At 37.1% G+C, this 18776-nt stretch overlaps 1 protein-coding gene across 1 annotated transcript; it reads left to right on the forward strand.

Moving 5' to 3' along the window:
• The first annotated feature begins 399 nt into the window (after positions 1-399).
• On the forward strand, positions 400-5899 carry LOC136848684 (arrestin homolog). Its single transcript, XM_067121156.1, has 7 exons — positions 400-548; positions 2396-2517; positions 3312-3545; positions 3782-4129; positions 4338-4469; positions 4802-4970; positions 5120-5899. Exons 1-7 carry the CDS (start codon positions 506-508, stop codon positions 5194-5196), a joined length of 1125 nt encoding a protein of 374 aa, XP_066977257.1. The 5' UTR covers positions 400-505; the 3' UTR covers positions 5197-5899.
• Positions 5900-18776: the final 12877 nt, after the last annotated feature.

Below are 18776 nucleotides of genomic sequence, written 5' to 3' on the forward strand. Positions count from 1 at the left end.
TATATATATATATATATATATATATATATATTTGTACAAACAAACACGCATGCACACACGTGTATATATATATACACTGTATATATATGCATATGTATATAATATGTTAGACAAAGTTTATCTATAACGTGTGATAAACAAACAGAAGCCACCTTCACTATATGGCTCCAACTCAAATACATTTCAGTTTACAGTTTGCAGCAAGTGCCCACGAAAACTGCTGACACCAGAACTACCCATGCAGTAAATAACCGGGTCATAAGACAAGCAGAATCCTCGGAAGTTCCAAAAATAAACATATAGTGGACTGTTGACCTCCCGTAGAAACGCCGGAGCTTAGGAGAAACCCCTTATATGGTCTAATGCGATTAGAACTTCTTTCCCTTTATAAAGTTGGTCGGGGCAGCTGACCCCCAATCCCGCAGTTGTTCTCAGCCGAGCAAACCGCACTCTCTCTCAGCTCTCTTTTGTCTTTCTCGCAAGAGAAAAAGTCCAAGCAACTTCGATGGTGAACGCCGTGAAAGTCTTCAAGAAAACCGCCCCTAATGGTGAGTCCTTCAAAGCCTTTCACCCGATGTCTGTACGAAACCGGAGTTCTTCATGACAGGCCTTGGGAAAATCAGTACTGGTGTACCAGGAACGCACTCAAACAAGTATATTGTTACCAGGTGGTAGGGCTGAGTCAAAGCATCCCTAATTGTGTCCCTGAAAACAATAACAGTAGAACAAGAGTAATATCTTTGATAGTTAGTTCCTAAAGCTCTTACGGGACGTCGCTCAAGAATATCACCTATATAGATGGGTGTCTCAATTTCCTCATAACAAATTAGAAAAAATTATTTTAAGATTCCCAAACGCCTAAAGATAACCGTTCCTAGTGCTGAGTCCTGAACAGTCTTTGTAGCAACCCTAAATTGTTATTATTAATTTTAATACATGTCTGAAAAGTACTGCTACAATAGACACTTCAGCCTATGAACGAGTGGAAGTCCAGTTTTCCTGTTCAAGTAAGCAGCTATAGAATAAAGCTATATGTTTCTTAATCTGAATTTTGCAGATAAACAGTATATCCCTTTTCTCATAGATCGGCCGTTTCAAAATATTATCCATTAATTAACCATGTTTATACTTTCATCTGCTTAACTTATTCATTAACCCTTTCGGTTCCATATTAACAGCTTGAACTGTTGCACAGATGCCATAATAATAACTTTGAAATGTATAATATAAACTTTCAGTAGTGAAAGGCTTTTAAAAGCACTTTTGAAAGACACAAGCCAATAGTTTAGCAATCCTCATACTCATTTATTAAATTGGATCAAAAGTTCCTTGGGCGTTTGTTATGAAACTCTTCAAAAGGAATGTATTTATTCAACAAACATGATCCAATTTAATAAGTGAGTATGAGGATCGCTAAACTATTGGCTTGTATCTTTCAAAAGATAATGATCTAATTCCTGTTACGTTCGCATAAACAACAGATGGGAATATCCACTGCTGCTTAGGTAACTTTATTTGCCCTTGGTGTTACGTTGCTTGTAGTACAGGCTGCAGGTGCGTGTAGCGATTTTGACTAACATCAACCATTCACTACTGTTATACGTGCAATACAGAGAACTTTTCAAAATCAGATGGCTTCACGTTCCTCTTCAGATATTTCCAAAAAAAAAAAAAAAAGAATTGTAAACTTGGGTACCTAATGTACTTCCTGTAACCGGATCATGAACCATACAAGTGCAGGGGGGGGGGGAGACAACGAGTGAAAAAGTCAGAAGGAACACTGTTTTGGTTTCAGTACATGAGTATAATGATCAAAATATCAGTGACACTATCAGCTTCTGCTGCTTGCTTATTCACAAGTGCCTGCAACGGCAAAAATGATATTAAGAGTAACGAGAGGGAAACAAAATTAAGTCGTCAGGGTAATTTTATGTTGACCGTGACTCTTAAACACCACTCCGCCCCAACTGATATTTTGTGGTTTTAAACACCCCTGTAGTTTCCGTGTCTGATATTCTTTGGTTATTAAATTTTGGAACTGGAATCGGAATCCAAAATTTAGGCCAAAGGCCAAGCACTGAAAATGATGTTGAAATAATTGTTAGGTGAAGGTGGAAAGTCAGATGGAAAAAAGAGAATATGAAGGGAGGTACAGCAAAAGGAATGAAAGAGGTTGCAGCTAGGAGCCGAAGGGACGCTGCAAAGAACCTCAAGTAGTGCCTACAGTGCACCGCGTGAGATACACTGACGGCACTACCCCACCTCCCCTTACGGGGACTATTCAGTTTTGGCTTCACAAATACACTTAAACATTGCCTGAAAAATGTTTGTACCTGAAAGTTATAGTTTTTTTTTTTTTAAGTCTTTCATTACACTGCTCTCTCTCCTTCTGCAGGTAAGATCACTGTCTACCTAGGCCGCAGAGACTTCGTCGATACCACCGTTAACACCGAGCCTATCGATGGTGTCCTAATCGTCGACAATGACTACCTCCGTGGCCGCCGTGTGTTCGCCACGGTACGTGAGCAAAAGCGTTTTCGAAAATTTCTACTGAGGCATGAAAACATTTATTTGATTATTCTATTATTTCACTACTTCGTACAGAGCTCTCAAGCTCCAAAGTAAAAAAAAAAAAAGATTATATTAAATCAAATACACCGCACTTAGTCAAAGAATTACGAAACATTCGATTTTGGTGACGAATAAAAATCAAATAATTTTTTTTGTACGTTGAGAAACTCAAGTCTTTTGTGCTACACAACAGTAGAGTAATCTTAGCTTGCAAAAAAAGAGACAGGGAAAATCTCAAATATCTGAATCTTGTGAGTAAAATGTTTGCCGACAATTATACGATGAGTAGGTGATGTTACATTATTACGTAAATGATGAATCCTATGTAAACCATTCTTTTTGATGAATTCTGAATAAAATATCATCGTTCATCGCTGTTTAGGTATTTTATGAAATGTTTATACGACATACACGAGGTTGTTGCTAAACAAGATAACGGTAATTTAAAAACAAATAATAGATATCATTCGGTAGCTGTAATTTATTTTTATATACTATCCGCCAAGCCAATACGGCCCACACATCCTGATCCAGTATTAATAGAGTATCCTGTTCCAGGATTAATAGAACATACTGTCCTGTCCCAGGAGTAATTGAGTACGCTGTCCTGTCCAGGATTAATAGAGTACACTGTCCTGTTACAGGATCAATAGATTAAAATCCTGTCCTCTTCCAGGATTAACAGAGTATAATACTGTCCTTTTCCAGGATTAATAGAGTACAATCCTGTCCTGTTCCAGGTCAATGTCATCTACCGCTTTGGCCGCGAGGAGGATGAGGTCATGGGCCTCAACTTCAGCAAAGAGCTGACCCTCCTGAGCGAGCAGATCTACCCCAGCAAGTCCTCCGCCGAACCAACTGCCGTCCAGGATAGGCTCATCAAGAAGCTTGGTGGCAATGCCTATCCATTCTCCGTCGATCTTCCAGCCAACGCCCCCACCTCTGTCCAGCTCCACACTGGAGATGAGGAATCCGTGAGTACAAAATACCCCCCAGGGTTGGGTAAGGGAAAGGGGACACTTAATTGCCAATTTTTGCCAAAAATAAAATCTGAAATTTAAACCTTCATCCCGGAAAATAAGGTCAAGATATTAATATCCTAAGTACTGGCTGGTCATTTGGTTGCAAAATGTTGCCAAAATAAAATCTAAAATTTAAACCTTCATCCCAGCACATAAGGTTAAGGTATTACAATCCAAGGTATTGGCAGGTCAAGCCCCTTGGCGTCATCTACGAACTGCTCGTGTACGCCGGGGACAAGGCTGAGGAGCGCCCCCACAAGCGCAACTCCGTGACCCTCGCCGTCAGGAAGATCCAGTATGCTCCCTTCATCAGCTCCAAGCGCCAGCCCAGCACCCTCGTGTCCAAGGGCTTCGCTCTGTCCTCCGGCAAGATCAACATGGAGGTCACCCTTGACAAGGAGCTGTACTACCACGGTGAAGCTGTCAAGGCCACCCTCAGCATCAACAACAGCAGCAAGAAGACTGTTAAGGGCATGAAGTGCGCTGTGATCCAGCACGTTGAGCTGACCATGACCAACAACCAGTTCACCCGTGAGGTAATGAGAGAGAGAGAGAGAGAGAGAGAGAGAGAGAGAGAGAGAGAGAGAGAGAGAGAGAGAGAGAGAGAGAATTCCCCTCTACATATTAAAACCCTCCTTCATGCACCCATATGCTAACTGCACTGTATGAACGTGAGAGTCCAGTAACTGAAAGATACTTTCGAAACGACTTAGTCATACAAACTCATCCTTTTGACTCTTCCAGGTCGCCTCCCTGGAGTCCAAGGAGGGTTGCCCCATCACCCCTGGAAGCAACCTCCACAAGGCCTTCAACATCACTCCTCTTGCTTCTTCTAACAAGAGCAAGTACGGTCTCGCCCTTGACGGCAAGCTGAAGGTAAGGAACGCCAATCCAGGCACTTTACCTGAATTTCTAAAAAATAAATAAATAAATAAATAAAAGAAAAAATCGATATGGAAAAAAGAACGACTGATTGAACTGACTATAAAACTAGCGTCACATAAGCAACAAAATCAGCATCTATAACCGAAAGAAGTACTTAAAGCAGAAGTCTTCAAAATGATCCTTATGATATATTAAACTTTGCATTTGCTCTTGCTTTTATATCTTAAAAAATAAAAAAAAGACAGAAAGCTGGAAGTACTGCTACTTTTTAAAGTTCTCCTTAAGCTCCTTCACAAATTTTTTGGTCTCTCTTCGACTTGCAGGATACCGATGCCAACTTGGCCTCCTCCACCCTGGTTGGTGAGGGCAAGAGCGCCAATGATGCCAACGGTATCATTGTCTCTTACTCCCTCCGCGTCAAGCTCAACTGCGGTGCCATTGGAGGTGAACTGAATGCTGACCTGCCCTTCAAGCTGGTCCACCCTGCTCCTGGTAAGACTTTCTTCATCAAATCATTTATAATTCACTTTATTTCTTCTATGATATGTTTTTGATTTGCTAGTTCTTGCAGAAAATTTGAATTTTTGGAAGTATCAGTTGAAACAACAGGGACTAATTTGGCATATTTCTTTTTCCCCCAGGTGCCCCCACCGGCGAAGACGTCGACATCGAGGAATTCGCACGCATGCGCCGTGGCCAGAGCGTCGACATGAACTAAAAAGGTGCTTTCTAGCATTAACTACCAGTGTTGCCTTCAACGACTCTTCTTATGATGGCGAATGTCTTCTCTTCTTTCTCCGACACTCGCTTGTTTTCTGCTTCGATAGTTTACTGCTCTTGATTCTCCTCTTCTTCTTCTTCTTCTTCTTCTTCTTCTTCTTCTTCTTCTTCTTCTTCTTCTTTGGATCAGCGGACGAACGATTCGGCGGGATTATTCGAAACGAAAGTATTGGCGATGTTGTGGTACTCGTCGCTTCGTCGGTTGTGCTTCACTTAAATAAATAAAAAAAAAAAAACAATAAAAAAGCAACGGAGCTACAACACCACCTGAGGCTCCTGTCTAAAACCTCGCTTAATAGGTTATAAAGCTTTGAAAAAATTTTCAGTTGTTATTTATCATTTTATGGAAGGAGATCATTGGGTGTCACTAGAAGGTTGTTCTTTTTGTCATGAGATGCTTTGGTTGTGATATTTAGATTGTTAATGTTATTCACTTGGTTGTGGTAATTTTCTTTTATTTTCTATTCATTTAGGCTTTAGTCATTTATATGTTAACGTACTAATATCTGTTTATTGTATTATATCATAAGCTGAGTATTTTAACTTCAATTAAATGTGTAGGTACTAACTATCTTGGCAATGCTTCAGTTATGTTCATTGGAATACATCTAATTTTATTCTAATAAAAATAACTAAATTATTTCTTGCATTTCAATAAAGCCTATGCATAGATGTGGAGAAAATGCCTTTTGTTCATGGTAAACAATGCTTTTTTATTTTTAAGACCAGCTAAAACATAAACAAACAAACGAGACATATATATTTGTAAAATTACGCGAGCAACATCATCCAACAGAGGAGAGTAAACTTCTACTTCATACTGTGCCCGAAACCAGGACCTGTCAGGTGAGACATGGGGACGCTTCCTACCAAGCCACAGATGCTGCGGATGAAACCCAGGTACTCACCTGTCACCTGAGAGGTCGTCTGGGTAGTCTGAACACATTAAGGAAGGAAATTTCACGCTTACTGATAATCACTGCAGGTACTGTCAAGTTTTTGGGTTTCAAATCCCCCTTAAGTTCGATGTGCACGGCTGAAGGCGCTCTCGCCCTTACTCAGAATGTCCCCTGTTCGTTCTCAGTAAAAGATAATAATGATATCTCACTACTCCGTAGTCTGGTATGAATAAATATCACTTAATTGTTTCCATATACTGTTCCGACTATAAAAAAACTGATGAGAGTAGCAAGAAATACGATAATTTTTGTCAGTGATAACGAAAAGATATATCCTGCAACACAAATTTAAAATTAGTTCTTCTTCCTAACACTCAGCCAAGTTTTCATCCGTAAAGCTTTATCTCATAAATACGAGTTTTTACTCGAGGCTGGCAGTTCCTAGAATATTATTATTATTATTATTATTATTATTATTATTATTATTATTATTATTATTATGCAACAATCATACACAGCAACCTCAAAGGTTACAAACTTGCAAAGTAAGCTTCAAACTGTAAGAGAACCATATAAAAAAAAACAAGAGAAAGCATAACAAAAAAGAAATACATACAAATCTTTAAACAGATAATCGAACACATCCTTACCAAAGAAAGCCAAAGAAACTATAGTAATTTTCTATGGTACATTTAAGTATCATCCCAACTTCACTAATATTTCTAAACACTAACAGTAATAAGAGACCGTTCCACAGACTTACAGTCAAGGAAATGAAAGACCTCTGATAGTGCAGTGGATTTTGACACATCTTTCTTAAGGAGCAAAAACTGGAAAATGGCTATTGCAGCATATCTTCTAATAATTTTCTACTTCTTTATGACCAATGCTGGGGAAAGGAAGCCATTACTGCTAGTAATTCTGTATAAGAGACAAAGATACCCAGATACAGTTAGGTTTCTCGAAGCCCTAAGTGAGTGATGGGGTCTTCAAGCAATTGCAAAAGAATGATTGGAGTCGGAGGTAACACTAAATGTCGTCAGATACCCAAAATAACGCAAAGTAAATCAAGGAGCGGAATCTTAGTACCAGGTCTGCTAAGTTGTGCCAGCTCTTGTAGAGGCTACCAAAAAACTGCATCAAGAGGAGAAGGGAGGTAAATAACTGCTATAACAGCGCAACATCTGCATACTGTACTGTGTAATGTCATAGAGTCTAGAACTATCTAAATACCAAAATCAACCAACTTTCCAATGCACAACCTTGCAAAACCCGACAAGGAAAATCTAGGCGAACTAAAAAATGCTAACAACCAAATTGCCCGCTGCAGTCGTATAAAATTGTGACCAACATCAATACTTAACTTCAAAAACAAAAGTTATTAAGTTCATATGTAAGAGGCTTATGGTTAACCAAGTCAAGGGTAGCACCAAATTCAATCTGAACAAGCGTGAACTCATGTCCATTGTCAAGGTTGTTTTGTATGTAACACTCCAGGTCATAAGTACCTACTGTTTAGCATAGGAAGTCTGGCTATAAAGAAACAAGTTCCTAAAGTATGATACTAACTTCAGGGCTTAAAGAAAAACTTCACCAAACCTCTGAGTGCACTTGAAGGGATTGAAATTTGCCTATAATTGTTGTACTTAGCAATTATACAGCCATTTGGAACAGGTACTATACTGCATAACTCGTTCACCAGAAAACTACTTATGAGCTGAATTTGAGAGAAAAGGAACAGGAATGTGTTTTAAATAATAGGAAAACGTATCTGGATCTCTCTACCCCATCTGTGTGGGGCTAAATTGTGATAGTCTTATTTAATTTCTTAAGAAGATGGGGGATGTTACTAATTTCAGACATCTTTAATGGCTATACAATCTCGCCTTATATCCTAGCTGACCTCAGAAATGGTTGAAACACTTGCTTGACTACATCTAGAAATCTGAATGGGCTCATTTATCGGCGGGAGGCCATTATAAAATTAGCGAAACTATAAAGCTAACCTGCCACTCTGGTCTGTCTCCGTTAGAACAGAATGTTCTGAAGATGAAGATACCAAACCATTTGAGTCAACGGTTTGTGCCAACCGAACACAAAGTCAAGGCTACTGAGGTCGCGAATGACTGCAATTTTCTGAAAGGTCTTTAATATTAGATATTACGGCAGTCGTATTTACAGTTCCTTTGACGACTCTATAACGAAGAAGTCAGCCTTTAGGTTACTCTCATAAATCAGTTTCGAAGACACCCAATATCGATCTCAAGGAGGAAAACGACTCATGCTCTTTTTCCGAAAAATCCATCGCGCCTCTGGTGATTCTAAGTAGAGATTCGTGTATCTGCCGGTTAGTCGACATAAGTGGGTTGGAGCCATGGTGGAGAAGGTAGTGAGGATAGCAACTTCATCCCATACAGGGTTACGCATATACTGAAAGTTAACTTCTGAAACCGGCCCTTCTACGGGGAAAAAGCGTACCTGTTTTATATATATATATATATATATATATATATATATATATATATATATATATATATATATATATATATATATATATATATACATATACACACACACATGTATATATGCATATATATATACATGTATATATGTGTATATGTATACATATATATATATATATATATATATATATATATATATATATATATATGCATATATATATACATGTATATATATATGTATATATATGTATATATATATATATATATATATATATATATATATATATATATATATATATATATATATATATATATATATATATATATATATATGTATATGTAGAATCTACTGGTCACTTTTACCAGACACATATGTAATTCTAATAGCCACAATGCCTCTTAACTTCTCGAATTCTTCGCTTTTTGGATATGCTTGCTTCGTAGTTACAAGCATATCCAAAAAAGAAGAAGAATTCGAGAAGTTAAGAGGGCATTGTGGCTATTAGAATACATATATATATATATATATATATATATATATATATATATATATATATATATATATATATATATATGTATATGTATATATAAACAATCAAGAACGAGCAATGATAAACAATTCTTTCACCTCTTTTTATGAAAATTTTGACCCACATTTACGAAAGGGGATACTGCCTTAGGCGCGGAAGTCTCATCTTCTCCCCATTAGGGTTGAAGAATATATCATCAATGGTACTAAATGCTGAGCAATACGACGAACTCACTGGTCTTTACTGAAAATCAGGTTGGAGGTATATTTGTTGACATATATGGCTTCCCATTCACAACATAACCTGCCGTAGTAAGGTAAGACAATTCTGTTCAAATACAATTCTTTGAAAGGTTTCTTCCGAGCGTCCATTTTGTTACATTCATGCGGGTGTCATATAAACACCAGAATCTATTCGTCATTTCTTCTTATTCTTCCCTGATCATATCTCTACTAATTCTTTATGTACTTCACATCTGAATTACATTTTTTACTAAAATGTTACAGTAACAAAATGTAACTTTAATGTTTCAGAGATTCCATATATAGACAAAAAATGTCATTATATTTGCTGTAAATACTGTATAAATATGTAAAAGTAATTCATTGCACTATGGGAAAAATCATGATAGATAATTCATTTAACATACTAACACTATTAGGCTATGCACGCCTGTCAGCACTTCTATACCTTGGAACAATGTGTAATATACAGTATGTATGTATGTATGTATATATATATATATATATATATATATATATATATATATATATATATATATATATGTGTGTGTCTGTGTGTGTGTGTGTGTGCTTGTATATATACATACACATAATATATATATAATAAATATATGTATATAAACAATGAAAAACTGACAATGATAATCAATAATTTTACTTTTTGTGTGAAAATTACAAACTTGTCAAAAACTTAAAAATATCTCCTGACTTGAAAACACCATTCTCTTCAATAGTTTTGGATAAAGGACAACTACCGTCCTCATCCCGACACCTAAAGAGGAACCATTGTCAGGTTTCCTAGAACTGGACACTCTACCACCAATTGCCTACAATCTAGGGGCTGGCGTGGACCAGTCACTGATTTTGAAATTGCAAGTGAATGGCTAATTCTAAATACTACTCTGTTCACAACGAAAAGCTGATATCTGAAATCCACCGTTTGCTGGTTACCACCAACCAGAATCTCTAACGAGAATTACAAAAACTTCTTTTATTTATTATTTCAGGAAAAGATCTCTATAATTTAATGGTAAGACTGATTTTAATCTGCTTAATAATAAGCCCTTTGCAAATGTTAACGTTTTAAAAACGTGTGTGTGTGTGTGTGTGTGTGTGTGTGTGTGTGTGTGTGTGTGTGTGTGTAAGATAGAATCTTATTTACCAAATGTGAACCCTTTCCCTATTTCTACAGGGAACGGGTAATGAAACACCAAAGTAAGCACAGAGACAAACAGGATTACTTAAATATTTCTAAGCCATAAGGAAGCCCATTCAAAGGAGGGTTTCAGTTAGCTTGACTTTACACACCACGGATAATATGCTAAGGCTTTTGAGTAGCAGCACTGTGGGTCTTCCTAAGATGAGTCTCTTATTGAGTTGCTCCTTTCATGCTAGATACGTCATTAATTACGAGCGACCACCGCTTTCAGAAAAAAAGAAAAAATTATAAAATCAAATAAATGATAATTTAGCACTGTAGATGTTGATCTTGGTGAATGTAAAAGATGCTGTGGTGATGGTTACTTTAAAAATAATGCTCTCTCTCTCTCTCTCTCTCTCTCTCTCTCTCTCTCTCTCTCTCTCTCTCTCTATATATATATATATATATATATATATATATATATATATTTTCTCTCATACATACTAATATACATACACACATACATATAAAATATATATGTGTATATGTATATATATATATATATATATATATATATATATATATATACACTCATATATGTATCATATATGTATATATATGTATATATATGTGTATATATATATATATATATATATATATATATATATATATATATATATATATATATATATATATAATTCTATCAAGGAAATAACAGCGTAATACAAAACATCAGTTTCATCTGTGTTTATTTATACACACACAAGCAAATACACACACACAGACATATACATATATATATATATATATATATATATATATATATATATATATATATATATATATATATATATATATATGTATATATATAAAAGAGAGAGAGAGAAAGAGAGAGAGAGAAAGAGAGAGAGAGAACACAGTTTTAAAGTAACTAGCACCGCAACATGTTAAATTTACCAGGATCAACATTTACAGTGCAACGAGGACGACCGTTAAATACTTATAATATAAAAATAAAAGTCATCCGGTGTAGCAGAGGAGCGAATGTCATAAAATCTCACTTCGTGGGATTTTGAATGAGGGGAAAGAGTGACTACCCGGAATACATTGCTAATATGGTCTGCTATAGCAAAATCCATCCTGCTTTGCAGCTAAGTCCCGCCCACTAATTACGTCACGACCATTCCTTGTAGCTGATTGGTTGGCAATAGTTTCGAAAAGTTGGTTAATCTATGGTTCTTTTCATCTTCACTTATTTTGCAATGGTTGTTTTACCGAACTAAAATACGTTCTGCTGATTATCAAAAGTTATGTAGACTGGTATTTCATATGGATTTTAGGAAATTGTACAACATTTTATTAGTCATAAAATCGATTTCATCGCAATCGTTTACACATTCGGAGGGATGACAAGCAGCGACTGCACTCGACGAAACCAGAGTATGCCTATGTTTTAACTTAAAGTTACAGCATAATAGCCTATATGAGTCATATTGGATATAATTTGCTGAGAATTTTCTTAAGGACATTATCTCCTTTCGAAATAACAGGATCATAAAAATGGATGTGGACCTATAATGTCCTACGATTTTTTGTCGGTTTACACAGCTTATGACGTCTGGATTATAGGCCTATCTTATATCCAGCCATTTTATTGTGGTTCTTGTCGTGATTATTCTTGTTTTTGTTGCTGCTGTTATGGTGCTTGCAGTGTCTTCGAAAAATTTTCATATGGTAACCTAACATTGCAGAATAGACATAGACCTATTCATAAAATACTGGTGTAAAGAATCATCTGCCTACTCTTGTTAATTGAAATTTAGTAATTTGTTTTAATAAAAAGTAATCGAGGTCTTTATGAATATAGTCTACGCTGGAATATTCTCCTAACAATACTTAGAGAGAGAGAGAGAGAGAGAGAGAGAGAGAGAGAGAGAGAGAGAGAGAGAGAGAGAGAGAGAGAGAGAGAGATCAGAATGGAAATCAGAACATTGCTAGATATGCGTTGCTATTTTCATTATGTTTTCAAATATCATTTAGTTCTACGCTAAGAGAGAGAGAGAGAGAGAGAGAGAGAGAGAGAGAGAGAGAGAGAGAGAGAGAGAGAGAGAGAGAGAGAGAGAGAAAGGAAATCGGAACAGTTATAGACATGCTTTCCTATTGTTTAAAGGGTTTCACTGACAAAGTACTAAAGAAACGTCGGGGAAATATATCAAGACGGACATATCCCTTTATTTTCTGTCTATAAGCACTTCCCCAATACAATACGCAGGCGAAGAATAGGAACCACAGGCTGAGGGTAGGGATTATATGAGCCCTTTGCAAGAAGCCCGTGGTCAGCGAAAGCAAATTCTAACATATGACAAGATTAGTCAAACTTAATCAGAGCCATCAAGTGGCAGAATCTCGTAAGAGTTTGACGAAAAGTACCTTTAAGACATTATTGAAGGTAAAAGACCACATATACTACACTCGGTGCCGAGCGAAAGAAAACAAAGACCTCGCAGAAAAAATATTGTATGCAAGTACTGTACTGGCTAAAGTTATAGTAGGCTTACCATGGAGGTAACCACGAATTTGATACAGGAAATAAGAGAACTTCTCTGAAGAAGCATGACAGATTAAGACAAGTCAAACCTGAGCTTACTGCTCCAGTAAAATTAGAAATCTAATATTACTTATTACTTGACGGTTTCCTCACACCATCATATTGTACCCTAATACCCCCTAAAGTTCCCAGTGACCATCAATTGAGACCCTCGTTAAGGATTTTGTAGATAGCTTATATTGGCCATAAGTAACTCCTGTGTACAGTTTCAAAAGATGGGATGTCAAATTAGAAAATGGAAGCGTATCCACATTACTGTAATAAGTTGTGTAAATGACCATAATGCAAGTCATAGTACAATTGTCCTAGTTATCGCAATTATTATCTGTCTGTTGGCATAATTGTTAACGTTTATCTTAGTCATAAAATAGAACCAACTTTTACCCTTTGAAGTAAAGAGAGAGAATAGGGAGTATCCGACTGACTAGGTAAAAAAAAAAAATTATGTGAATAAACTAAATAGTAAACACAAAACGGTATTATACAATTATGGTCAACTGTAAACACCATAATAATATATCCTAGCTACCCCAATGCCCATCATTTGCGACTCTGTTAAAGAATTTGTAGACAGTCTGCTGCTCATGAGTAATTTCAGGGTACAGCTGCAGAAGATGGAATATCAAAACAGAGAATGGAAAGTACATCTATACCATAGTACTAAATTTTTTTTTATATAATTACTAACTTTATGTAAATGGATTATGATGTATATACAACATTATAAATTGTAAGAATTGTAAATGTATATTTTCCGAATAAAAAAAAAATTACGCCTTCTTGTAAATGACTACGGCAAGTCACAGTACTATTGTCCTCACAAAATTCTAAGGTCTTAGTTATCGCATTTATTAACTTACTTTTGCCATAATCGCGTACGTTCTTTTAGTCATAAGTCATAACCAGCATTTATTTACTATGAAGTAAAGGCCTAGAATAGAAAGCATTCCACTGTGTGAAAAAAAATTATGCATATAATTCAATAGTTAGCACAAAACAGTATTGTATAGTTATGTTCAATACAGTAAAGTAGCGGAAAAGACTATCAAAATAAAAACAAAAACTAACAACACACAAAAAATGTATTTGCTGTTATATAACCATGATTTGAAAGATTCGATGTACCCCACCTAATTAAGAATTTTGCAATTAATGTATCATTTACGAACAATAAAACAATGAAACACGCACTGTATACAAAGGCCTCTCCCCACAATACTAAAAGACATGTGTATGAAATTCCAAGTAAGTCTTGTAGTAACTTGTATATTTGTCAGACTGCAAAAACACTGATGTAATGTATATATATATATATATATATATATATATATATATATATATATATATATAAATATATATATATATATATATATATATATATATATATATATATATATATATATATATATATATATATATAATATATATATATATATATATATATATATATATATATATATATATATATATATATATATATATATATATATATATATATATATATATATGTATGTATATATATATATATATATATATATATATATATATATATATATATATATATATATATACATATACTGTATATACATTCATTGGCCCTGGAGAGGATGCTCAACTCTACACCATCTAGAAAAAGTGATCGCCAGAAGAGGCCAAGGCTGGCGAATGTATAGTGGTTAGGGGGCAGCTGGACGTTAACTGGCCCTGGAGAGGATGCCCGACTCTAACCACCTAGAAAAAGCGACCACGAGAGGAGTCCAAGACTGGAGAATGGACAGTGGTTGGGGGGTTGCTGGACGTTAACTGGCCCTGGAGAGGATGCCCGATACCACCTAGAAAAAGCGACCACGAGAGGAGGCCAAGGCTGGAGAATGGACAGTGGTTGGGGGGTTGCTGGACGTTAACTGGCCCTGGAGAGGATGCCCGATACCACCTAGAAAAAGCGACCACGAGAGGAGGCCAAGACTGGAGAATGGACAGTGGTTGGGGGTTGCTGGACGTTAACTGGCCCTGAGAGGATGCCCGATACCACCTAGAAAAAGCGACCACGAGAGGAGGCCAAGGCTGGAGAATGGACAGTGGTTGGGGGGTTGCTGGACGTTAACTGGCCCTGGAGAGGATGCCCGACTCTGCACCGCCTATGAAAAGCGATCACCAGAGGAGACCAAGGCTGGCCAATGGACAGCGGTTGGCGGGCCACTGGATATTCACTGGCCTTGAAGAGGATGCCCGACTCCACACCACCTTAAAAAAGTGGCCGCTGGAAGAGGCCAAGGCTGGTGAATGGACAGTGGTTGGGGGGCTGCTGAAATGCTCACTGGCCATAGAGAGGATGCCAGACTCTGCATCACCTAGAAAAAGCAACCGCCCAAGGAGGACAAGGCTGGAGAAGGGACAGCGGTTTGGGGCCAGCTGCCCTGGAGAGGATTCCTGACTCTGCACCACCTAGAAAAAGTGACAACCAGAGGAGGCCAAGGCTGGTGAATGGACAGCGGTTGGGGGGCCTCTGGATGTTCTCTGGCCATGGAAAGGGTGCGCTATCCATTTTAACTGAAAGGGAAAGATTCTGGGATGCAGCTGCTATCGACAAAAATAAAATAAAATAAAAATAAAATCCTAAAAATGGTTAAAGAACTCTGAAACTTGATGAATTAAAAAAACTTATTTTCTAGTTTTATCGTAACATCGACAGCTCTTTAAAAGTATTATAAAGTTTTTTTTTAATATTTTGACTCACTAAAAGTTGTTTTATTATTACATAGTGGTTACTGAGGTGGAGCCTCGATGGCTCGGTCGGTAGAGCAGCAGACTCGGACTTCATATGAAGTCTGTGTCGTGGGTTCAAATCTGCAGCCGACCGGTCAGAGCGGGCGGACACTTTGCCATCCGTGTAGACACCCCAGGATTATGTACATAATCAACAGATAGGTTTGCTGAAAGCAAATGAGTGTTACAGACTAATACACACACAAACAAAGCCACTCCAACATCTTCCAAAAACATAACAGATGCCTCACACGTCTCGAACTGTCGGCCTAGCCGCTCACGTCTCCTCGCTGCTGGGAGAAAGGGAGCTTGGGATTTGGCACAATACATATACACATGTGCTACTGGGGTCTAAGCGATGTCAGGCAGGGCAGCCGATCGAGGCTACGGCCTACCCCAACGCCAAATCAAAGTCCTTCAAAAGAAGGCATCATGCTTACCCCATATGAAAAATGGAAAAAAGCACGTTAAACGAAGAAGAAGAAGAAGATGATAGTGGTTACTGAGGTGAATGCATAATACCATATCGGCAAATCACTAACTACTTTGTTTTACTGAAGTTCACAGATTCAATTCTGCCCCGTCTAGAACGACAGGATCAGGCCTTTCCGATGTTTAGTGTTAATGGGGGGGAGGGTTATGTTTGTTTTCGTCGCGGAACTTGTTTCCGTCGTTCTACACTCTCCCCTACCCTTTATTGTCAACTCCCTCGCACACCAGTATTTTGTTGCAAGATCATTTTTACACATTGTTGAGAGATACTGCAACTGGCAACTCAAAGACATCTCTTTAGCAGAACTGAACTACTACAAGTACGAATGTCTCTTTTGCAAATACCTATGGACATGAGAGGAAGCGTTAAGTGAATTAAAAGTTTTTTTGTAGAAATTTAATATAATGAGCTTTGCTTTTAACAACTTTTGCGTCCCATCTCAATCCAAGAACCTACAGAAAGAAAAATCTCTTTTGGACTGATTTCTACTGTATATGTTACGTTCTTCAATACAGGAAGCATCCACTAACGCTGAGAATTTGATGCTGCAAATTTAACGCGCATTTTCCTTATCAGATTTAATATTTTCCCCTAATAGCGGGTGGCTTTAGAGGAGGAACCAAAAAAATAGCCATGCATATTATCGGTCTACTGATGGTAAATAAAAGCACATGATATTACGAGGAATATCTTTCAAAAATATTAGTTATGCAAAAATCTAGTAGTTACCTCTTCAATAGTAAGGAGTCTTGTTTTCTTTCATTTTCCCAGTTTTCTTTGATATGACTCGAATTTTATGGTAAACATTAATAGTTTTGACACCTTCTTGTTTTCCGTTTTAGGTCATAATAACAATGGAAATGATCAGCAAACAATCGCTTGTGTAACATTACACACGTGACTGTGTGTTGATCATCTTTATCACACTCAGTATAAAGTAAAAGCTTCAGGTTCAATGAATGATTCATGTGGGTCAACTGGTAGCGCCCGATGAGCGGCAGAAAGGTTACCAAATGCTAGAAATAATCTTTATTTTAAACGAAATTTACTTTTTCCCTAAATTATCTAAATTCCTACTACTCAGTTCAACTGACTTCTGTAACTATAAGCAAGTGGCCGCCCCCCCAAACCCCTCTACAAAGTTACGGTAGGCATATACATGACAAGTGACATTCTGTGACTAATGATTTTAAGCGGGGTGGCTGGAAGTGGGAGGTCCTTCTTTTGCATAAATCATAAACGCATAAACTAGAGAAGGTAGTTATGCAAATAAGGGGGGAAAAGCGCTAAAACATTTCAATGTACAATAGCGTCAACTTTCACAGACATCTCTCCCTTTATATCTTACGGGCTCATATAACGTCGCAAACGTCCAGTGATGCTAAATACAGTTATGAGCCAATTTACAGGAGAACAATGAAAACATAGGAGAATCTAACGATACTTCAAGAATGAAAATCAAGACTTGTTAAATCAGTTAACCACATCAGAGCCTATCAAATATATATACAAACCGCACGACGCATTACTCAAAAGACAGGTTACGGTACTTCTTCTACTTATTATTATTATATTAAGAATAGTTTAACCAGACCACTGAGCTGACTATCAGCTCTCATTGGGCAGGCCTCTTCTATATCCCCTCGCCTACAGCTTCCCCGCCCCCCCCCACCCCACCACACACAAAGGGTTTTTCCGATTTCTACAAAGACTGATACTTTTAACATTCGGGACTGAACTATACGGACAAAGTTAACCTGCTTAGAAGAAAAATATAGCCCCTCTAATGTCATGGAGTTGAAATAATACATAGAAATATATAATGTCAACCAATGCACAAGCAATTTAGTACAAAATAAAAAATGATATAATTTTGGTACTGTGTCCATTTTTCCTTTCTGAAAGCATCAACATATTCTAACAAGTGTCAATAATGAACGTGATTTTACTCCCATCATTTACTACTCCAATTAATAATAGTTATTTATAATGAAGAATAACTGCATAAAGGAAACAAAAAAATAATACAACGAAAATCGCAACACTTACCCCCTCTCTGGGAAGCACTGGTGTACTGAAACGACTCGTTGACCAGCCCTCCAGGTCTTCATTCACGAAATTGAGTCTTCGAAGGGGTTAATGTTGGTGCCAAGTGGAACCAGAAACTCCAAAATGACAGTTTGTCCTTCTGAAACTAAGTCTTCAAGTGACGTCACTCTCTTCTAAAGGGGTCAGTGCGGGTCTTCACTAGCACTGAATCAACGGCATAAAAGTCACTACGAAGCGCTCATGGAATGGCAAAACACCAAAGTCATTATTTCTCATGTCGTCTAACCATAAAAATGTAAAGTAGGCGACTTACAGGTACTCCCAAAAC

This window comes from Macrobrachium rosenbergii, chromosome 19, assembly GCF_040412425.1.
Source record: "Macrobrachium rosenbergii isolate ZJJX-2024 chromosome 19, ASM4041242v1, whole genome shotgun sequence".
Lineage (NCBI taxonomy): Eukaryota > Metazoa > Arthropoda > Malacostraca > Decapoda > Palaemonidae > Macrobrachium > Macrobrachium rosenbergii.